Source organism: Salmo salar, chromosome ssa05, assembly GCF_905237065.1.
Source record: "Salmo salar chromosome ssa05, Ssal_v3.1, whole genome shotgun sequence".
NCBI lineage: Eukaryota > Metazoa > Chordata > Actinopteri > Salmoniformes > Salmonidae > Salmo > Salmo salar.
This window is the reverse complement of record NC_059446.1, coordinates 23,688,841-23,712,490: the sequence shown is the minus strand read 5'-3', so window position 1 is coordinate 23,712,490 and position 23,650 is coordinate 23,688,841. Positions and strand designations below refer to the sequence as shown.

Here is a 23,650-nt window from a genome sequence, read left to right as displayed (position 1 = left end):
TTCCAACCTCATTCCTGGCCATGCTGGTACAGCTACATGACCTCCAGGTTGTTAAAGCCCATTAATGGCATGGCACAGAGTAGGTCCAAGGTATCTACCGCACCTGAAAATGATTCATCTCACCCTCATCCAATTCTACGAACGCCTCCCCCGTTATCTCTGAGCTGAGGTGGGTTCGTAGGGGTTGGCAGGGGTGGGAGGTGGATTAGTTCCATTTGATGTGTTTTCGTTGCGTTTTGTCGATGTTTACAGGCGAAACCTGTGCTCGATCGGATCGCGGGGATAATCAAACAGACACATCAAAAGGTGGAAGCTCCCTGAGACAGGCTCTCATTAAATCCGTCGGTTCACAGACAAGGTGAAGTAGCAGGGGCTAGGAGACAGAGAGACGTGTGCTTTTATTTCCACGAAGAGCTCTGTCGACGAGATGTGAACAGAGATCCCACTTCATTCATATTCAATAAAATGACAGATGCACCACCACAGCTGCTTTGATGAACAATCTGAGTGTAGTGTCTTCGCATGGATTTAGAGGTGCTGCACTCCGGAAGATAATGGCTTAGTACAACACTGTGTTCATCTGTTGCAGTTTCAACCCTTTTAAAACAGGTTGACTAGAAACTTTGTTTTCAAGGTGGATACACTTTAGAATTCAAATAATTGTCTTATTAAAACGGAGTATCTTGTTAGCGCCTACATTTCCATTTATGTGCTCCATTTCAAGGCTTCAGCACCGCAACCTAAATATTGCTGTGATTGCAAAACGTGTACCTCCTGATAACGTGTTGCCAGATAAACAAAATAATCTGTGTCATGAAGTGGCGGAAATTGTGAGAGCTATGGCACATCTCCTACAGTATGCCCAAAGAGATCAAATTGATGACGCATGTCTGTTCTTAGTAAGAGTGTTCCTAGTGAGGAAGATCCTACTCAAAAGGTACCAGGATTTCTCTGTGCCTCCAGTGTGAAAGTAATAGAAGACAACCTTTGAAAAATCACCTTATACTACACACACACATTTCATAAAGGCACCAATTTGACCACGAGCGCATTCCTGCCATGCAGCACGTGACAACATACATGTTTACATTGAACCCCTTTTTAGACCAACACACCCCCTGGATGTTACTTGAAGAACTTGCAGCCATATTCATGGGAGCTCTCGCCAAGCGCATTAGATGTTTCCCTGCTGAGGCAGATGTCTGTTGATGTGCAAAGCTCCAGCAGCCTTTGAAGGCGCGTTCAGAGACGGCAGGAAGAGAAGGAGCTGACTCTCGGGGGCTTCACTCCGCTACACTACCTGTTAATGCACCACAAACAGACTGGCTTCAAAAGACCGGGGGCCTGTAAGGGGGAGGGGGAAAAGCCTGGAAAAACAGTGCTTAAAAAGGAGCACTCAGGGAAAGCAGGTAAGCAGAGGGTGACACTGCCTCGTGCAATGAAAGAGAGAGGGCAAAGCAGAGAGAGAGAGAGAAGACAAAGCAGATAGAGGGAGAGAGAAGACAAAGCAGAGAGAGAGAAGACAAAGCAGAGAGAAAGAGAGAAGACAAAGCAGAGAGAGAAAGAGAGAAGACAAAGCAGATAGAGAGAGAGAAGACAAGGCAGATAGAGAGAGAAGACAAGGCAGATATATATATATATAGAGAGAGAGAGAAGACAAAGCAGATAGAGAGAGAAGACACGGCAGTAAGAGAGAGAGAGAGAAAAAAGCAGAAATATAGAGACCAGAGAAAAAGAGAGGATGATTGAGGTGCGGACGGGACCCGGCCACCATGTTAGCCTCATGAATATGTGCATGCAGCGGGCGGGCAATCGTTGGGGCAATGAGTGAATGATGAACGAGTTTGGCCGAGAGAGAAGGTAATGAGTGGCGACATGGCACTCAGGCAGATGAAGTGGGGGAGTGAGGACTGCACACAAATTAAGTGCAATCGGGGAAGAAAGAAAAATAAGTTGCCTCCGTCTAGACAGGAAGAGGACCAAGCCTCACGCCGCGCGCTAATACTGAGAATAAATGATCACTGAGGCTGCCAGGGACCTTAATGACAGCAACTTGTCTTTGGAAAAAGTCCCGGCGACGCAGTACAGAGCTAAATGTGCAGGTGCGGAAAAGGGATGGGGAGCGCGGACATTTGCAACTGCCACAGAATTTAGTTTGGGAGGAAAACAATCTTGGCTACTGGATGCCATACCATCTTTCAGCACTGGCTTATATTACATTCAGTAAGCAGGGAAGCAAACTGCCCTTTTGTCCCAAGGCAACACTGAAGTGTTTCAAATTGGGTTAAGGAGGAAATAGCAGTCATTTTCTGTGCTTAGGTTTGAGGGGTTTTGTCTGGGAAAAGATGGGGATGCCAAGGCCAGAGAAGAAATGAAATCCATCTCTGTGATAATACAATTGCATGGAACAGGCTGCCATGGAGCAATTCAGTCAATATCAAATCCGACATCTTAAAAAGGAGATGAACCCTTTATTGAATCAAACGCTCCCGTATGGCTGGAAAATACCCACTTACAGCCTGGCATCCGTGATTGGGGTTTTTGAAAGCCGAAAAGCTGGTGTTTCTCTGTCAAACGTTTTTTTTATATTTCAGTCTTCTGAAATGTATATAAAGTGTAATAGTGTAATGCAAACTCAACATTGAATTAATTTCAACTCTATATCTGACATGGTACAGGTGTTGTCTTTTTTAAGCCCATAACATTGTGTGTGAGGTGTATACTTTAGTTTCAAAGTGGATTTGTTTAAGACTACGAAGAAACACTCGTGTGACCCTGATTCAGCTCACTGCAGTAAAAGGTCAACTTGGACCAACATGCTTTGGAGAAACAACTACAGTGGCAAGAAAAAGTATGTGAACCTTTTGGAATTACCTGGATTTCTGCATAAATTGGTCATCAAATTTGATCTGATCGTCATCTAAGTCACAGCAATAGACAAACACAGTGTGCTTAAACTAATAACACACACATTTTATTTTTATTTTCTATATTGAATACATAATTTAAACATTCACAGTGTAGGTTGGAAAAAGTAAGTGAACCCCTAGGCTAACAACTTCTCCAAAAGCTAAGTGGAGTCAGGAGTCAGCTAACCTGGAGTCCAATCAATGAGACAAGATTGGAAATGTTGGTTAGAGCTGCCTTGCCCTGCAAAATTTGAGTTTGCTATTCACAAGAAGCATTGACTGATGTGAACCATGCCTCGAACAAAAGAGATCTCAGAAGACCTACGATTAAGAATTGTTGACTTGCATAAAGCTGGAAAGGGTTACAAAAGTATCTCTAAAAGCCTTCATGTTCATCAGTCCACGGTAAGACAAGTTGTCTATAAATGGAGAAAGTTCAGCACTGTTGCTACTCTCCCTAGGAGTGGCCGTCCTGCAAAGATGACTGCAAGAGCACAGCGCAGAATGCTCAATGAGCTTAAGAATAATCCTAGAGTGTCAGCTAAAGACTTACAGAAATCTCTGGAACATACTAACATCTCTGTTGACGAGTCTACGCTACGTAAAACACTAAACAAGAATAGTGTTCATGGGAGGACACCACGGAAGAAGCCACTGCTGTCCAATAAAAACATTGCTGCACGTCTGAAGTTTGCAAAAGTGCACCTTCCACAGCACTACTGGCAAAATATTCTGTGCACAGATGAAACTACTGTTAAATTGTTTGCAAGGAACACACAACTCTATGTGTGGAGAAAAAAAGGCACAGCACACCAACAACAAAACCTCCTCCCAACTGTAAAGTATGGTGGAGGGTACATCATGGTTTGGGGCTGCTTTGCTACCTCAGGGCCTGGACAGCTTGCTATCATCGACGGAAAAATGAATTCCCAAGTTCAACAAGACATTTTGCAGGAGAATGTTAGGCTATCTGTCTGCCAATTGAAACTCAACAGAAGTTGGGTGATGCAACAGGACAATGACCCAAAACACAGAAGTAGTGGTCAGTCAGAGTGGCCCAGTCAGTCCTGACTTCAACTCGATTGAGATGCTGTGGCATGACCTCAAGAGAGCAGTTCACACCAGAGATCCCAATAATATTGCTGAACTGAAACAGTTTTGAAAAGTGGTATGGTCCAAAATTCCTCCTGACCGTTGTGCAGGACTGATCCGCAACTACAGAAAACATTTGGTTGAGGTTATTATTGCCAAAGGAGGGACTTATTAAATCCAAGGGTTCACATACTTTTCCCACCCTGCACTGTGAATGTTTACACGGTGTGTTCAATAAAGACATGAAAATATATAATTGTTTGTATGTTATCAGTTTAAGCAGACGGTTTTTGTCTATTGTTGTGACCTAGATGAAGATCAGATCAAATTTTAGGACCAATTTACACAGAAATTCAGGTATTTCCAAAGGGTTCACACAATTTTTCTTGCCACTGGAAATATGATGTGATTAATGTTTGCTGCTTGCCCCAATCCTTTTTTTCTTATGCCTTCCTCAATACTGTTTTGAACATTAAACGAAGCAATGAGGTTCGGTTTCCAGTGGTAGAGACTATGTATTTCGGTAAAACCTGTGGTGCAGACTGTATGTATTTGTGAACACATGGACGTACAAGACACTGTATAAGACCTCTATGGAGAGCTTGTGGCTTCAGACTGCAGTCTGGAGTAATGGGTGTGTATGCTCCTCACGTCTCCTCTGGTCCTTACCTGGGTCTTCAGATTGCAGATCTGCCCTTCCAGCTCTTTGATTTTCTCCTCTTTCTTCTGGGACTCGGCCTGGGCCTCCTGCCGGGCGCTGAACTCTTCATCGAACTGCAACAATTCAACACAACACACACTCTGGTCAGGACCAGGGTGTCTCAAGTGAATGGCCAACTGCAGGGCACATCAACACACACCGACACACACTGTCTCGCACGCACTTGGCCCCATCTCCCACCTCTATTCATAGGCCTTTGGTGGCCTCTACCCTGTCGGCAACTGGCTGTGGTTTGGGTCTGGCTTTCATGTGTTGGTGACGGATCTAACCTTTGTGGGAAAGCAACCTGTGTCAGGACAATGTTTTCACTGAAGCCGCAGGGGGGGGACACTGCTCTCATTCCACTCACACCCAGGACGCCTCTGATGTCCCACACACAGAGACAGGGGTGTGGGGGGACTGTGGGGGCATATGCAGCGTGGTGATACAGTACCATGCCTTTAGAGACTGGTTCAAACTAGAGAACCATGTCTTTAATGCACCAAAACACTTCTGGGGGATTCTGCTGGAAGTACCAGTGACTCACAGTACTGGTGGTGTAATAAAAAAATGTGACTCGTTTCAGGAAATGTTGCGCGTCACTACTAAACAGGAGAGGCATTTGAATGTACGTTTAAAAAAAATCAATCAAAATGTGTCTTTTTGGCAGAAATGTATTCTGGAATATGTGAACTTTCATGTGTTTAAATAAACTTATATTCCATCCGTAAATATGAATGAAATCGTTAAATTACAAGCCTTGTTGGTTGATCCACGGAAAAAGTCAGAAACCTTCCCGCTAGTCATGATTGGCTGAGATTATGGATGGGCTGGACATGCCGGGAGATGAGTTTGGATTGGTCTGCCATGTACAGGAGCATGGTTCTGTCTATAACGTGAGCTGTTCAGTATGTGTTGACAGTCCTTTCTACCGCACTGTTTTTTAAAGATATGTTAGCCATCAAGAACTAAAAGTTTTGCTACTTTTCTCAGCAAGATTGATGCCTCGAATTTAGCAGGTGCTATTAACAGATCAGTTGGAAAAAGTGATGGCCTACTTTCTGCACACGCCACGGTCAGTGGGACCCGTAGTGACTTAACTCAACGCTGGCCAAACAAGATGTAGTTACAAACATAACGAAGTTAAATGGTTCTAGTCTGCCGTAAAGCATTTATCCATATATATATGTACATTTTCAGATATTATATGTTTCTAATTTTCATTGCAAGTGAAAGCGTACTGTTCGCCAGCTGGCTTGCTAGCTAACGTTATGGGTATGATCTGTGTAATAATATTATTTGAATCAGAAATCCATTTGCATTGCTAGTTATAGCCTAATGTTAACTAGCTAACATTGAACCTAGTTGGCCTTTTAGCTACCTGCAGATTCATACTCCAGCAATGACAATGTTTGTATTGGTAGTAGTATGAGTTGGGATTTTGCCGGTTCATTGTTTAGCTAGTTAGCTGCATGTCTAAACAAAGACTCCACTTTGCCAGATGATCAATTTAGACAAGTATGTCAGGTAAGCATCATCTAATAATAATTTATACAATATTTTGATCTGGACACTTTGTTTTTGATATTGCTACTATGAAACCATTTCACTGTACTATTTACTCCTTCTGTATACTGCGCATGTGACAAATAAACGTAGATTTGATTTGATATAGTGTGTTTACCAGAGACAGTAATGTGAACAACATGACCTGCACCAGATTAGGTGGTCAGAGACAGTAAGGACCAGAGACAGTAATGTGAACAACATGACCTGCACCAGATTAGGTGGTCAGAGACAGTAAGTACCAGAGACAGTAATGCGAACAACATGACCTGCACCAGATTAGGTGGTCAGAGACAGTAAGTACCAGAGACAGTAATGTGAACAACATGACCTGCACCAGATTAGGTGGTCAGAGACAGTAAGTACCAGAGACAGTAATGTGAACAACATGACCTGCACCAGATTAGGTGGTCAGAGACAGTAAGGACCAGAGACAGTAATGTGAACAACATGACCTGCACCAGATTAGGTGGTCAGAGACAGTAAGGACCAGAGACAGTAATGTGAACAACATGACCTGCACCAGATTAGGTGGTCAGAGACAGTAAGTACCAGAGACAGTAATGTGAACAACATGACCTGCACCAGATTAGGTGGTCAGAGACAGTAAGTACCAGAGACAGTAATGTGAACAACATGACCTGCACCAGATTAGGTGGTCAGAGACAGTAAGTACCAGAGACAGTAATGCGAACAACATGACCTGCACCAGATTAGGTGGTCAGAGACAGTAAGTACCAGAGACAGTAATGCGAACAACATGACCTGCACCAGATTAGGTGGTCAGAGACAGTAAGTACCAGAGACAGTAATGTGAACAACATGACCTGCACCAGATTAGGTGGTCAGAGACAGTAAGTACCAGAGACAGTAATGCGAACAACATGACCTGCACCAGATTAGGTGGTCAGAGACAGTAAGGACCAGAGACAGTAATGTGAACAACATGACCTGCACCAGATTAGGTGGTCAGAGACAGTAAGTACCAGAGACAGTAATGCGAACAACATGACCTGCACCAGATTAGGTGGTCAGAGACAGTAAGGACCAGAGACAGTAATGCGAACAACATGACCTGCACCAGATTAGGTGGTCAGAGACAGTAAGTACCAGAGACAGTAATGTGAACAACATGACCTGCACCAGATTAGGTGGTCAGAGACAGTAAGTACCAGAGACAGTAATGTGAACAACATGACCTGCACCAGATTAGGTGGTCAGAGACAGTAAGTACCAGAGACAGTAATGCGAACAACATGACCTGCACCAGATTAGGTGGTCAGAGACAGTAAGTACCAGAGACAGTAATGCGAACAACATGACCTGCACCAGATTAGGTGGTCAGAGACAGTAAGTACCAGAGACAGTAATGCGAACAACATGACCTGCACCAGATTAGGTGGTCAGAGACAGTAAGTACCAGAGACAGTAATGCGAACAACATGACCTGCACCAGATTAGGTGGTCAGTCACAAATATTAGGCGGTCGGTCACAAATATATTGTGTAAATTGATTGTACTGTCTATCATTACATAGGAAAAATACACTTCATACACTTTATTCCTCTGTTTGAAGATCAGTGTGGATGCAGAATAAAGTAGGCTACTCCATCCAGTTAGAAAGTAGATAAAAGCTTCAGGAGTTAGGCTAGTCCAATCTTTCCTCAACACTATAGCTTTTACTTTAAAGAGAGAGTTTGTTGAACTCTTTCACCAGCTATTGATCAGGGCCCAGAATCGATAGCTGGACCAGGAGCTCTGGGGGGGGGCGGGGGGGGGGGGGCGTGGTGGTGGCATACCAATGGAGTTGAGGGGAATGATGCACTATACCTCACCTTTTTGGAGAACTCAGCAGCCTTCAGTTCGCTCTCATCCACTTTGGCTTTATCCACGCACTGATCTGTAAGAAAAAAAGAGGGCAGACAGCAGCAACGACAGTAAGAACCTACGAAGTGACTTTGATTCTCTCAATTACACTGTACATTGTTAACATCCTACTTAAGATTCCAGATCAACCCTAAAAGGAATATTACATCAGAGAGACAGAGGGAATGAGTGAAGAAAGGGGGGAAAGGCACTTGTCGGCTCATTCTTTTCTTGACATATCCCCCAGGAGATTTGTATTCTGTTCGGCAGGTTTGCCAATGTTTAAAAACCAAGCCCCGAAACATTTGTTTTCAACTCATTACAGCACAGTGATATAAAAATGTAAGAAAATCACGGATGGGCTTGGAAACTTTTAATGAGACTTTGTCGGCACGATGCCACATAACTGTTAGTGACACTAACAGAAGAACAAAAATATAAAAATAAAAACACTTAGTTATTTCATTAATTTGTCTCTACTTGAAGGAAATGAATGACTGCATTTCTAATTTGGGGCAAATAGACCTTGTTTCCTCTAGAATTCAAGAAACTCTGCTGATGAATGTCCTCGGCAGAGTGAAGACACTGTGAAACCTCCATGTGCTTATGATGAGACATGATGTGCCACAGTCACACCTAACAGGTAATGCATTATTTATTCGTAATTAGACTACCTTTTCCTATACATGTCAAGGGGCTGCAGGTTTTTCTGGGAAGGCTCTCAGGGGGAAATGGGGATAGATAATAATGAGAGGGATATTGCACCATTTTTAGCAACACCCACATCCTGCTGTCTGCAGTACAACAGAAAAATATATCTGAGGATGATTTAGACCGATTAGGAGACAAAATATGAATAACAAGACTAGTATTAAAAAAAGAGATACTGATTCAAGCTATATTGTACAGTATGTAGGTTAGGGAGACCTAGGAGGCAAAACTGGTTGAAATTATGTAATTCTAACCAGAAACCAAAAACTTTTTCAAATATGTTAATAATGACATCATTTCAACCAGTTTTGGAGGTGTATAATGGTGTCCTACATGTCCTAAATTCACCCTTTTAAATGTCAGAGGAAAGACAGAGCTCTGGCAGACCTACCAATGAGGTGGGTGAAGTCTACATCCAGTCTCTCTCTGTATCCGAAGTCTGGGTCCATCCCGCTGCGATGGAGAACCACCTGAGACACACATTCCTCTATGACCTTGTAGTACTGGGGCCTGGGAGAGCAGTGAGCAGAACACAACAGAGTCAGCATGCACATCAAGAACAGGAGAATGACACAAACTTACACAGCCCTAATTCCCCACAAAATATCCCCTTAGCCAAGCTAGAGGTCACAGAATGAAAGATACAATTATTTTTTTTGAAATCTGAATTAAATTTGATCACATGCTTTTATGCCGATCGTGAAATCACTAAAATTAATCTCAGTGACGTGGAACTCGGAGCGGCGTGACTCGCGGCTATTCAAGGTGACAAACGGGGAGCGCAGCCGGCCGTCACTAATTTGTAATCATCTTTGTCAATTAAGGGTGCCCATAAACCTGAAATGCAAATCTAATCAGTGTAATATGTGTAATTAAAAGCACAATGGCATGGAGAACATGTTGCGTGTTTTGGGAGGGTGACAGAACGATGGGGTCTCGGGTGGCGGCGGGCGGCGTCTGAGTCGGCCGGGGACTCCTGTTCGCGCCACCCAAGTTGGCGGGTGACCTTTCCCCAGTTATATGATCAACTTTAATTGCAAGTGACATTTAGCAAATACAATGTCAACTTAAGCTGAGCCCCGTAGCGACAAATAATGATGTTCCAAGCATGACCTTGAATGGTGCCAGCAGAAATACAATTTTCCTACCAGAAATACCCCCCACTTGAGCACATGGAGGCTGAATTTTTATGATGGGGACCGTTTCTGAGGAACTGTCGCTCGGCTCAAATCCACACTAGCGGTACAGTTATCATTTGCACCTGGTCAATGCTAGTTAAATCCCGGATTAACAGAATGAACGTGAATCTTTATAGGTTACGAGGAGTTATTGTCAACTCATATCAAATGTACAGTACTTTATGATGTCTATGCCAACATATTTGATTAGGATTACTTCCTCAGGGCAGTATGGTACAGCATGGAAAGGAATGATTAGTGTGACACAAAAAAATATGTGAATGCAGTGTATAAGAAAAACATATACTCTCCCAAGTATCAAAAGTTTCACAAATCACTTAATTTGACAAGTACCTGGAGTTTGTTTAATTAAAGTTGTGCTGAGTGACAGCCAGTAATTCAAGTTGTGCTGAGTGACAGACAACAATTAAAGTGGTGCTGAGTGACAGACAGTGACTAAAGTGGTGCTGAGTGACAGACAGTAATTCAAGTGGTGCTAACTGACAGCTGATAAAAATGCTGTATGTTTAACAAAAAATACAATCCATGCATATATGATGATGACTACCGTAAACTATATGGGGAGGTTTCCAGGGAATACGTTAAACCCACTACAGTCCTGGACAACAACAAAAAAATCGCCATCAATGGAGAACCGGAACTAAAAACCACTCCAATATATGGCTTTCATATGGCTATGAAAGAAGCCTCTAAAACACACTGTGGGTTAGGAGGGTAGGCACATTTGCCAACCGGTCCTCATGTACACTACTGGTCAAAAGTTTTAGAACACCTACTTATTCAAGGGTTTTTCTTTATTTCTACTGAATAATAGTGAAGACCTCAAAACTATAAAATAACACACATAGAATATGTAGTAACCAAAAAAGTGTTCAACAAATCAAAATATATTTTATATTTGATATTCTTCAACTAGCCACCTTTTTGCTTGATGACAGCTTTGCACACTCTTGGCATTCTCTCAACCAGCTTCATCTGGAATGCTTTTCCAACAGTCTGGAAGGAGTTCCCACATATGCTGAGCACTTTTTGGCTGCTTTTCCTTCACTCTGTGGTCCAACTCATCCCAAACCATCTCAATTTGGCTGAGGTCGGGGGACTGGGGAGGCCAGGTCATCTGATGCAGCACTCCATCACTTTCCTTCTTGGTCAAATAGCCCTTACACAGCCTGGAGGTGTGTTGGGTCATTGTCCTGTTGAAAAACAAATGATAGTCCCACTAAGCCCAAACCAGATGGGTGGCGTATGCAGAATGCTGTGGTAGCCATGCTGGTTAAGTGTGCCTTGTATTCTAAATAAATCACTGACAGTGTCACCAGCAAAGTACCCTCACGCCATAACACCTCCTCCTCCATGCTTTACGGTGGGAAACACAAATGCGGAGATCATCCATTCACCCACACCAAGTCTCACAAAGACACGGCGGTTGGAATCGAAAATCTCCAATTTGCACTTCAGACCAAAGAACAAATTTCCACCGGTCTAATGTCCATTGCTCGTATTTCTTGGCCCAAGCAAGTCTCTTCTTCTTATTGGTGTCCTTTAGTAGTGGTTTCTTTGCAGCAATTTTACCATGAAGGTCTGATTCACACAGTCTCCGATGAACAGTTGATGTTGAGATGTGTCTGTTACTTGAACTCTGTGAATAATTTATTTGGGCTGCAATTTCTGAGGCTGTTAACTGTAATGAACTTATCCTCTGTAGCAGAGGTAACTCTGGGTCTTCCATTCCTGTGGTGGTCCTCATGAGAGCCAGTTTCATCATAGCGCTTGATGGTTTTTGCGACTGCACTTGAATAAACTTTCAAAGTCCTTGACATTTTCTGTATTGACTGACCTTCATGTCTTAAAGTAATGCTGGACTGTCGTTCCTCTTTGCTTATTTGAGCTGTTCTTGCTATAATATGGACTTGGTCTTTTGCCAAAAGGGCTATCTTCTGTACCCCCCCCATCACAACACAACTGATTGGCTGAAATGCAATAAGAAGGAAAACAATTCCAGAATTACATTTAAGAAGGCACATCCGTTAATTGAAATGCATTAAGAAGTAAAGAAATTCCACAAATTAACATTTAATTAAAATGTATTCCAGGTGACTACCTCATGAAGCTGGTTGAAAGAATGCCAAGAGTATGCATAGCTGTCATCAAGGCAAAGGGTGGCTATTTGAAGAATCTCAAAATTAAAATATATTTTGATTTGTCGAACACTTTTTTGGTTACTACATGACTCCATGTGTGTTATTTCATAATTTTGATGTCTTCACTATTATTCTACAATGTAGAAAACAGTAAAAATAAAGAAAAACCCTTGAATGAATACGTGTTTAAAACTTTTGACCAGTAGTGTACACTCATATGTTTTCTGAGGGAGGCCTACATTAGGCAGATTTGCTGTGCTCTAATTTCCTGCTGGCCTCTGTGGTCAGGCGCAATGCTGCTTGCTGATACTCAGGGTGCGTGGCAGGGAGGCTCAGAAGGCTCCGATGCAGATAAGGAAATCAAAGCTTTTTTCAAAGTCCTGCTCTCTCTTTACTGCCTTTGGAAAGGGGAGCAGGGGGTAAGAGCATTGTGGCTCAAATAGATTCATTGCTTTGAGCAGAGGCCTCATCGTGAACCAAATACGCTGGATTTGTTGGGATGCATATAATTTCAGAGAGATCACTTCAATATACAAAAGATGTTGAGAGCTCTGAACATGCATGGAAATACTACACGTACGAGTGCATATTGACCATATATGTAAATTGTTGGATTTCTGCTTGTACATCTTATATGTGGGGCTTTATTTGTGATGACAAGGAGTAAATCAGGGTTCCCTCTAAAATGTGGACAGGTCTTATATTGTAAACAGGTATTATAAGAACCAAAACAAGTAAAAACATTTTTGTAAGCATGAAATGTCAGATGTTTTGTTCCTATGGCTGGATTCACCCACTCGTCATGAGATCGAGCGAGTGCACGTCGCCCGTGTGGTTTAGCACTGTGGCAACCCGGTTTAGTACTGTCACCGATGTAGACCACATTATTATCTCAATAAGTCACCCTATTTTCCCAGCATCCCCCGCTCCTCTCTGCCACTACCACCAAGATAACTGAGAAAGGGAAGGGAAGGAGTGAGCGAGTGACCCAGAACTGTCAGGCCCCACCAGAGCCTGGGCAAGGCTGAGCTCCAGAAGCCAACATATGTCCCCAGCACCATCCTTCACTCCTTCACTCTGGCACCTTTCCCCTCCACATGACATTGGGATTCTAGCAGCAGCACAAACTCCCCTCGCAGTCTCTCGTCCAGCCCTGCTCCACATAACCAGTGTAATCCCCATAACGCTCCGCTCCAAAAGAGGATATCCGCTCTATATTTAGCAGGGGTTTGATGTGCTCCCATTCATCAAGCATGGCACTCTCAGATTAATTATCAAAAATAAAACAAGCCCCCCCTACACCAATTGGTGATGGTTTCGAGGGGTGCTCCTCCAAATTGAACACACACATCTGCCCTGTGTTTGAAACAGGGCACATGGCTGTCCTGTTGAAACAGGGCACATGGCTGTCCTGTTGAAACAGGGCACATGGCTGTCCTGTTGAAACAGGGCACATGGCTGTCCTGTTGAAAATGTATAACATTGGAAACCAAAGTCCCCATTCTGCTGGAATATTGGCATAGCCATGTTATGCTTCCCTTCGATCAGGAAGCCATCGCATACACCTATGGACAAGTTTCGCTCCATCACCTGATTTGGCCTGACAGCGAGCGTGAGTGGCCCACTTCCTCCCCCCTGGATCCCAATAGAGACACGGTCATCAAAGCCCAAAATGATCTTAAGGTCTCCCTTTAATCTAAAATTAAAGACCTACCATTTCCCAACCAGCCCATTTAATCTGAAACATAAAAAGATATGCTGGTTCAAAGTGGCCGAAAAAGGATATATTGATGATGAATTGCAGCCTGAGCTGGATATAGGAACTTGCGTCAGACAGACCGACCGCACCTCGCAAAGCCCGGTGATCTATGTGGAATTATATCTTCCTCATGGAGTAGGGGAGGAGGGAGAGCGGTGGGAAATGTATTTTTAAAAGCATATCTTTAATAAGCACATCCATTTTTAATTAGCATTTGTAGTGATCCTTTTTTACTGTCGGTGGTGGAGAGCATTGGCGTCAGTAGTGGGGGAAAGAGACAGAGAGGAGTGCTGAGGTGCTATGCTGCACTAGCTACTTAATGTGTTTTCTATTTCTCACTTTCTCCAACAAGATGAGGAATGCATTATTCATACCAGCTGAGTGAGCAGCAACTTGTCTATGGTAAATTCCTCTTGTCTTCTCTCTATTTTTTGTTAAATATTTTATTTCTGTGAAAAGTCTGACACAGCAGCGAATTGATCACTGTCATTGCCATCAGAGGAGACGCCACTGTCTCCCTATTTTTCCTGTGATTGACACATTTACACTGCCAAGGAGGAATCCAGAGCCGGGCCGCCATTTGAATAATTACTTAATCGTTCTAAAGTACAGAATATTAGATCTGCTCTGATACGGCCCTGGCACTTTGATCACAGTGATTGCATTCATACAGAGAGAGAAAGAGAGAGAGAAAGAGAGAGAGAGAGAGAGAGAGAGAGAGAGAAGCCCTGAGAGGAGAAAATGGACATGTGAATCTTTAATGTTGAATGCTTTCCCCTGTGAGATGGAGATGGCAAGGTTTTCAGAATAGCACTTGCTATAGGAAGTACTGTAGTTTTACAAGGGTTGTGGCACACTTATCTACAGGGGTCAGGCGCGTGTTTCGTTATCTGGCCTTACTCGAATGCGGTGTCAAGGAGTGGACGTCCTTGAGGTTTCTGCGTTGATAACGGAGCATTAGCGCTACACAGCAAAGTGTATCCCTTATAGGGGCTACATACTATTGAAAAAAACTAAAAGAGGGAATAGACTAGAGACTGTTTAATGTCAACATTTCAGCCTTATGCTTTTCTCAAGACCAGTCTTGTGGAAATGCAGTCTTCCTGTGAAAGAAGTGAGAAGGGATGTGGCTGTTTGTGGGCAGAACTCACCTGATGTAGTAGTCGTTCCTGATGAGCAGGAGGTGCTGTAGGATGGACAGGAAGTAGGTCTCCGACCCGGTGTCTTTCACCATGTTGGACAGGAGATGGTACACCTCACCCATATCAGTGAGAAGGGGGTTAAGGTATATAATGTCATGGCAGTGTAGCAAACAATTGAGAGAAAACAGCTTGCAATAGTAGTAGGCTACTGTGACAGACCATTTAAAAGGAGAAGGCAAAACATTTACAATTTATGTGCCTTCTCTAACCAAGTCCTCTATTACCTTTAACCACTTCTCCTCATATAGGATAGGACAAACTGTTCCCAAGAGGAAAAACACATTCACACATATTCACATTGTACCCCTCTCATTTATCCACATGCATAACACTTTTCACATTCCCTTATTCGGTCAGTGGCGTACTAACACAGCTCAGCTTTACCTATTGCTGTTTAGGTATTAAACGGACATGTGAATGAAGGAGTGCTTAAACCTGTGCTTATATCAATCTAATAATATAGTGACAGGGCATTCTAAAATCCATCAAAATCATTTTGAAAGATCCTCAAATCACAGTGTTTGTTTTCCTATCTCGAACTAGTACTCAGACAAGTGTCATTGTGCACAAGCAAACACTGCGACGATTCCTCACATTTGTTTTCCCTCTCGGGAGCGGCAGAAGAGTAAACAGCTAACTTTAGAAGGGGATTTGGCAATAAAGAACAGTCCCTGTGTTCCACCTATCACTCTACGCCTTTCAAGGAGGAGAAAATTAATCACATGAAAACTCCATTGGGTTTGGATATTTAGGGAGAATCATGAAAAGGGGATCAGTCACTGTGGAAAATATTGCCTCTGATTGTGCCTTGTCCGTCGAAGAGAAAATATGTGTTATTAAACTTGCTAAAGGTACTGATTATGCGTCTCCCCAAGGAGTGCGAGCGATGGCTTGTGATGTCTAAAATAGTTGTTGAATCAGATAAGAAATCACTGTCTATGGTGTATTATTCATTCCATTATGTCCGTTTCTCTGAGTTGGATTGCTGGCTATTTGTTTCAGATCAAGAACTGTCAGAGGCTGCGAAATGGAGCGCTTGGCACAACATCTCACAGTTGATTTGTATGGAATTGAAACCATAGGGAGCCATGTTCAAATCAAGGAAAAAGTGATTTCTCTTGAGATGTGCATGTGTTTAAACATAATATCCAAGTGGGATTTCAGAATAATATCACGATCACTTTACAGTATATTATACTTCATCTGTGTTTACGAGGAATATGGAATTGGAATTTTAAACTATAGCAAGATTACATTTGATCTTCTTTGAACTGACAAACCCAGTCCCAAAACTGTAAAGAATTTAGAGAAATAAATAGCTTGAGGGGGCTTATACAAAACAGTTTGCTTGAGAAAGGATCCTCCTGTGGATATTCATGTTTGAAAAGCATGTAACATTTTTTTTTTAAATAACTCAGAAATAGTCTTATTTTCAATCTGGGCACACATGCAGAAAACAAGGGGAATAGAGTGAGGGGGAATAGTGCAGTGTTAAGCTGGGAAGGATGAAAAATTGATTGCCATCATAATATGAAGTGTACGTTTTAACAATGTCTGCTGCAATATTTACCTGCTGACTACAGGGTGATACACTGTCTGGGCTAAAACACTTTCACAGTCAGAGGCTCTGCATTCATTCACATTTGTCTATGGTCACCCAGCAGTAAATAAAGATATCTGATTTGTGTTCTTGTTTAGTCCAGAGGGCTTAAAAGGAGGGACCAAGGGCCTGGCTTCCTCAGATAAGGGGAGAGGACATGGTCGGACGAGCTTCGTTTCGGGGTTTTTAGCTACATAAAAGGACATGTCAAAGTTGTGCGGCCCCATCAAAGTTGTTTAAAGCAAATTATATCCGCTACGATGGAAAAACTGTTAAGTTCATCGTCTCAAAAGGCTGTTGAATGACAATCGAGCATTGATCACCTCTGAAAAGTTACTTAAGGGTGAGTGAACATCACTTGACAACCAGTGCAAAGACTTGACACACCCAAAATGACAGAAGACTGCTCCATACTCTCCAACTGTTCCCACTATTTCATACACCACATGATCCATCCACCACCATCAGTGCAAATCAATCCATTTTAACGCCATCTGACATTTTCCTATTAACTTCAGCCACGTCTGTAACCAAAATAGTTCTCCCATATCAAATTCGGCGAGCGCAGGGGATGGGAATACAGGCTTCTCTGAAGTATCGCTTCCCACTCCTGTAGTAGCCTGGAAGAAGCCGATGAGAATTACCAAACCGGTGAGATGCAATTATAGGCTTGCCACACTGCTATCTAAGGGGGGAAGTTAGTAGAGTAGAAGCCCGGACTAGGAAAGGATCTAAGCAGCTACATCTATCAGCAAGAAAGGGTCCCTACAGCTACATATATCATTAAGTGTCCCAGCAGTTACATATATGAGTAAGAAAGGGTCCCAGCAGTTACATCTATGAGTAAGAAAGGGCCCCAGCAGTTACATATATGAGTAAGAAAGGGCCCCCGCAGCTACATCTATCAGTAAGAAAGGGCCCCAGCAGTTACATATATGAGTAAGAAAGGGCCCCAGCAGTTACATCTATGAGTAAGAAAGAGTCCCAGCAGCTACATCTATCAGTAAGACATATTTCAAGCAGCTACATCTATCAGTAAGTAATGATTCAAGCAGCTACATCTATCAGTAAGTATGGGTCCCAGCAGTTACATCTATGAGTAAGAAAGGGTCCCAGCAGCTACAACTATCAGTAAGAAACGGTTCAAGCAGCTACATCTATCAGTTCAAAAGGGTACAAGCAGCTACACCTATCAGTAAGAAAGGATGTAAGCAGCTACATATATCAGTAAGAAAGGGCCCCAGCAGTTACATCTATGAGTAAGAAAGAGTCCCAGCAGCTACATCTCAAATCAAATCAAATGTATTTTTATATAGCCCTTCGTACATCAGCTGATATTCTCAAAGTGCTGTTCAGAAACCCAGCCTAAAACCCCAAACAGCAAGCAAAGCATGTGAAAGAAGCAAGGTGGCTCGGAAAAACTCCCTAGGAAAAACTCCCTAGAAAGGCCAAAAACCTAGGAAGAAACCTAGAGAGGAACCAGGCTATGAGGGGTGGCCAGTCCTCTTCTGGCTGTGCAGGGTGGATATTATAACAGAACATGGTCAAGATGTTAAAATGTTAAAATGTTCATAAATGACCAGCATGGTCAAATAATAATAATCATAGTAGTTGTCGAGGGTGCAACAAGCACGTCCGGTGAACAGGTCAGGGTTCCATAGCCGCAGGCAGAACAGTTGAAACTGGAGCAGCAGCACGGCCAGGTGGACTGGGGACAGCAAGGAGTCATCATACCAGGTAGTCCTGAGGCATGGTCCTAGGGCTCAGGTCCTCCGAGAGAAAGACAGAAAGAGAGAAAGAGAGAATTAGAGAGAGCATATTTAAATACACACAGGACACCGGATAAGACAAGAGAAATACTCCAGATGTAACAGACTGACCCTAGCCCCCGACACATAAACTACTGCAGCATAAATACTGGAGGCTGAGACAGGAGGGATCAGAAGACACTGTGGCCCCATCCGATGATACCCCGGACAGGGCCAAACAGGCAGGATATAACCCCACCCACTTTGCCAAAGCACAGCCCCCACACCACTAGAGGGATGTCTCCAACCACCAACTTACCGTCCTAAGACAAGGCCGAGTATAGCCCACAACGATCTCCGCCATGGCACAACCCAAAGGGGGGGCGCCAACCCAGACAGGAAGACCACGTCAGTGACTCAGGCCACTCAAGTGACGCACCCCTCCCATGGACGGCATGGAAGAACACCAGTAGGCCAGTGACTCAGCCCCTGTAAAAGGGTTAGAGGCAGAGAATCCCAGTGGAAAGAGGGGAACCGGCAAGGCAGAGACAGCAAGGGCGGTTCGTTGCTCCAGCCTTTCCGTTCACCTTCACACTCCTGGGCCAGACTATACTTAATCATAGGACCTACTGAAGAGATAAGTCTTCAGTAAAGACTTAAAGGTTGAGACTGAGTCTGCGTCTCTCACATTGGTAGGCAGACCATTCCATAAAAATGGAGCTCTATAGGAGAAAGCCCTACCTCCAGCCGTTTGCTTAGAAATTCTAGGGACAATTAGGAGGCCTGCGTCTTGTGACCGTAGCGTACGTGTAGGTATGTACGGCAGGACCAAATCGGAAAGATAGGTAGGAGCAAGCCCATGTAATGCTTTGTAGGTTAGCAGTAAAACCTTGAAATCAGCCCTTGCCTTAACAGGAAGCCAGTGTAGGGAGGCTAGCACTGGAGTAATATGATCAAATTTTTGGGTTCTAGTCAGGATTCTAGCAGCCGTATTTAGCACTAACTGAAGTTTATTTAGTGCTTTATCCGGGTAGCCGGAAAGTAGAGCTGAAATTTAACATTATGTTTTCGAATGACATCCCCAAGAGGTAAAATATATAGTGAAAACAATAGTGGTCCTAAAACGGAACCTTGAGGAACACCGAAATTTACAATTGATTTGTCAGAGGACAAACCATTCACAGAGACAAACTGATATCTTTCCGACAGATAAGATCTAAACCAGGCCAGAACTTGTCCATGTAGACCAATTTGGGTTTCCAATCTCTCCAAAAGGATGTGGTGATCGATGGTATCAAAAGCGGCACTAAGATCTAGGAGCACGAGGACAGATGCAGAGCCTCGGTCTGACGTCATTAAAAGGTCATTTACCACATTACCACATCTATCAGTAAGGGTCCCAGAAGTTACATCTATCAGTAAGAAAGGGTCCCAGCAGTTACATCAGTAAGAAATGTTTCAAGCAGCTACATCCATCAGTAAGTAATGATTCAAGCAGCTCCATCTACCAGGAAGAAACAGTTCAAGCAGCAACATCTATCAGTAAGTAAGGGTACCAGCAGTTACATCTATGAGTAAGAAATGTTTCAAGCAACTACATTTATCAGTAAGTAAGGTTCAAGCAGCTACATATATCAGTAAGAAACGGTTCAAGCAGCTGCATCTATCAGTAAGAAACGGTCCCAGTAGTTACATCTATCAGTAAGAAACGGTTCAAGCAGCTACATCTATCAGTAAGTAATGGTTCAAGCAGCTACATCTACAGTATCAGTAAGAAAGGGTCCAAGCAGCTACAGTATCAGTAAGAAAGGGTCCCAGCAGCAACATCTATCAGTAAGAAACGGTTCAAGCAGCTACATCCATCAGTAAGAAAGGGTCCAAGCAGATACAGCTACAGTATCAGTAAGAAAGGGTTCAAGCAGCTACATCTATCAGTAAGAAAGGGTACCAGAAGTTACAACTATCAGTATGAAAGGGTCCCAACAGTTACAGCTATCAGTAAGCAGCAAACATGAAAACACTCTACCAACAGAACAATGCAAATCCAAAGGCCCACACTTCTCTACCTCCCCCTCTCGCTCTCTCTCCCCCTCTCGCCCTCTCTCTCGTCCCCTGCCTCTCGACCCTCTCTCTCTCTCTCTCTCTCTCTCGCACGCCCTCTCTCGCTCTCTCCCCTCTCTCTCGCCCCCTCTCATTCTCTCTCTCGCCCCCTCTCACTCTCTCTCTCGCCCCCTCTCGCTCTCTCTCTCGCCCCCTCTCGCTCTCTCTCTCGTCCCCTCCCTCTCGACCCCTCTCTCTCTCTCTCTCTCTCTCTCTCTCTCTCTCTCTCCCCTCTCTCTCGGCCCCTCTCATTCTCTCTCTCGCCCCCTCTCACCCTCCCTCTCGCCCCCTCTTTCAGCCCCTCTTGCTCGCCCTCTCGCTCCCTCTCGCCCTCTCTCTCGTCCCCTCCCTCTTGCCCCCTCTCTCTCGCACGCCCTCTCTCTCTCGCACGCCCTCTCTCTCTCTCTCTCTCTCTCTCTCTCTCTCTCGGCCCCTCTCGCCCCCTCTTTCGGCCCCTCTCCCTCGCCCTCTCTCCCCCACTCTCTCACTAGCTCTCGCTCGCCCTCTCTCTCTCCCCCGCACTCTCTCCCTAGCCCTCGCTCCCTCGCCCTCCCCAACTCTCGCTCCCTCGCTCCCTCTCGCCCGGTCTCTCGCCCCTCCTCGCCCTCTCTCTTGCTCACTCGCCCCCTCTCTCTCTCTCTCTCTCTCTCTCTCTCTCTCTCTCGCCCCCTCTCGCCCCCTCTCACCCTCCCTCTCACCCCCTCTTTCGACCCCTCTCGCTCGCCCTCTCGCCCCCTCTCTCCCTCGCCCGCTCTCTCCCTCGCCCTCTCTCTCCCTCGCCCTCTCTCCCCACTCTGTCCCTAGCTCTCGCTCGCCCTCTCGCCTGCTCTCTCTCCCCCGCACTCTCTCCCTGGCCCTCCCCAACTCTCGCTCCCTCGCTCTCTCGCCCCCTCTCTCTCTCTCTCTCTCTCTCTCTCTCGCCCTCTCGCCTGCTCTCTCTCCCCTGCACTCTCTCCCTAGCCCTCGCTCCCTGGCCCTCCCCAACTCTCGCTCCCTCGCTCTCTCCCTCCCTCTCTCTCTCTCTCTCTCTCTCTCTCACGCCCTCTCTCTCGCTTTCTCCCCTCTCTCTCGCCCCCTCTCATTCTCTCTCTCGCCCCCTCTCACCCTCCCTCTCGCCCCCTCTCACCCTCCCTCTCGCCCCCTCTCACCCTCCCTCTCGCCCCCTCCCTCTCACCCCCTCTTTCGGCCCCTCTCGCTCTCTCCCTCGCCCTCTCTCCCCCACTCTCTCCCTAGCTCTCGCTCGCCCTCTCGCCTGCTCTCTCTCCCCCGCACTCTCTCGCTCCCTCGCCCTCCCCAACTCTCGCTCCCGCCCGCTCTCTCGCCCCCTCTCGTTCCCTCGCTCTCTCGCCCCCTCTCGCCCGCTCTCTCGCCCCTCTCGACCGGTCTCTCGCCCCTCCTCGCTCCCTCTCTTGCTCACTCACCCCCTCTCGCCCGCTCTCTCGCCCCCCCTCACCCTCCCTCTCGCCCCCTCCCTCTCGCCCCTCCCTCTCGCCCCCTCTTTCGGCCCCTCTTTCGGCCCCTCTCGCTCGCCCTCTCGCTCCCTCTCGCTCTCTCCCTCGCCCTCTCTCCCCCAATCTCTCTCCCCCACTCTCTCCCTAGCTCTCGCTCGCCCTCTCGCCTGCTCTCTCTCCCCCGCACTCTCTCGCTCCCTCGCCCTCCCCAACTCTCGCTCCCTCGCTCCCTCCCGCTCTCTCGCTCCCTCTCGTTCCCTCGCTCTCTCGCCCCCTCTCGCCCCCTCTCGACCGGTCTCTCACCCCTCCTCGCTCCCTCTCTTGCTCACTCGCCCTCTCTCGCCCCCCCTCACTCACTCGCCCCCTCGCTCGCCCCCTCTCGCCCCCTCTCGCCCGCCCTCTCGCCCCCTCTCTCCCTCGCCCTCTCGCCCCCTCGCTCGCTCTCTCGCACCCTCTCGCTCGCTCTCTCTCTCGCCCCCTCTCTCTCCCCCTCTCACTCGATCTCTCTCTCTCGCCCCCTCTCTCTCGCCCCCTCTCTCTCTCGCCCCCTCTCGCCCTCTCTCTCTCGCCCCCTCTCGCTCTCTCTTTCTCGCCCCCTCTCTCTCGATCTCTCTCTCGCCCCCTCTCGCTCGCTCTCTCTCCCCATCTCGCCCCCTCTCTCTCTCCCCATCTCACTCGCTCTCTCGCCCCCTCGCTCTCTCTCGCCCCCTCACTCTCTCGCCCCCTCTCTCACCCCTCTCTCTCTCGCCCCCTCGCCCCCTCTCCCCCCCTCACTCGCTCTCTCTCTCCCCCCTCTCACTCGCTCTCTCTCGCCCCCTCTCACTCGCCCCCTCTCTCTCTCGCTCGCTCTCTCGCCCCCTCTCGCTCGCTCTCTCTCTCGCCCCCTCTCTCTCTCCCCCCCTCTCACTCCCCCCCCTCTCACTCGCTCTCTCTCACTCCCCCCTCACTCGCTCTCTCTCGCCCCCTCTCTCTCTCGCTCGCTCTCTCTCTCGCCCCCTCTCTCTCTCCCCCTCTCACTCGCTCTCTCTCGCCCCCTCTCTCTCGCCCCCTCTCTTTCTAGCTCGCTCTCTCTCTCGCTCTCTCGCCCCCTCTCGCTCGGCTCTCTCGCCCCCTCTCGCTCGCTCTCGCCCCTCTCGCTCGCTCTCGCCCCCTCTCGCTCGCTCTCTCTCTCGCCCTCTCTCGCTCTCTCGCCCCCTCTCGCTCGCTCTCTCGCCCCCTCTCGCTCGCTCTCTCTCGCCCTCTCTCGCTCTCTCGCCCACACTCTCTCTCGCTCTCTCTCGCCCCCTCTCTCTCCCCCTCTCACTCGCTCTCTCTCTCCCCCCTCTCACTCGCTCTCTCTCTCCCCCTCTCACTCGCTCTCTCTCGCCCCCTCTCTCTCGCTCTCTCACTCCATCTCTCTCTCTCACCCTCTCTCTCGTTCTCTCGCACCCTCTCGCTCTCTCTCTCCCCCTCTCTCTCTCTCTCTCTCTCTCACACCCTCTCACTCTCTCTCGGCCCCTCTCATTCTCTCTCTCGCCCCCTCTCACCCTCCCTCTCGCCCCCTCCCTCTCGCCCCCTCTTTCGGCCCCTCGCCCTCTCTCCCCCACTCTCTCTCCCCCACTCTCTC

At 46.4% G+C, this 23,650-nt stretch overlaps 1 protein-coding gene across 5 annotated transcripts in view; it reads right to left on the bottom strand.

Annotated features, from left to right (window-relative positions):
• Positions 1–23,650, bottom strand: part of diaph2 (diaphanous-related formin 2) — a 759,144-nt gene that overhangs the window by 512,389 nt on the left and 223,105 nt on the right. For all 5 annotated transcript variants that reach the window (XM_045717986.1, XM_045717985.1, XM_014199083.2 and 2 more), the window contains 4 exons: positions 15,095–15,211; positions 9,236–9,354; positions 8,103–8,167; positions 4,671–4,775 (listed from right to left, as the gene is read on the bottom strand). In XM_045717986.1, coding sequence (XP_045573942.1) covers positions 4,671–4,775; positions 8,103–8,167; positions 9,236–9,354; positions 15,095–15,211 — 406 coding nt within the window. The remainder of the gene's footprint in view (positions 1–4,670; positions 4,776–8,102; positions 8,168–9,235; positions 9,355–15,094; positions 15,212–23,650) is intronic.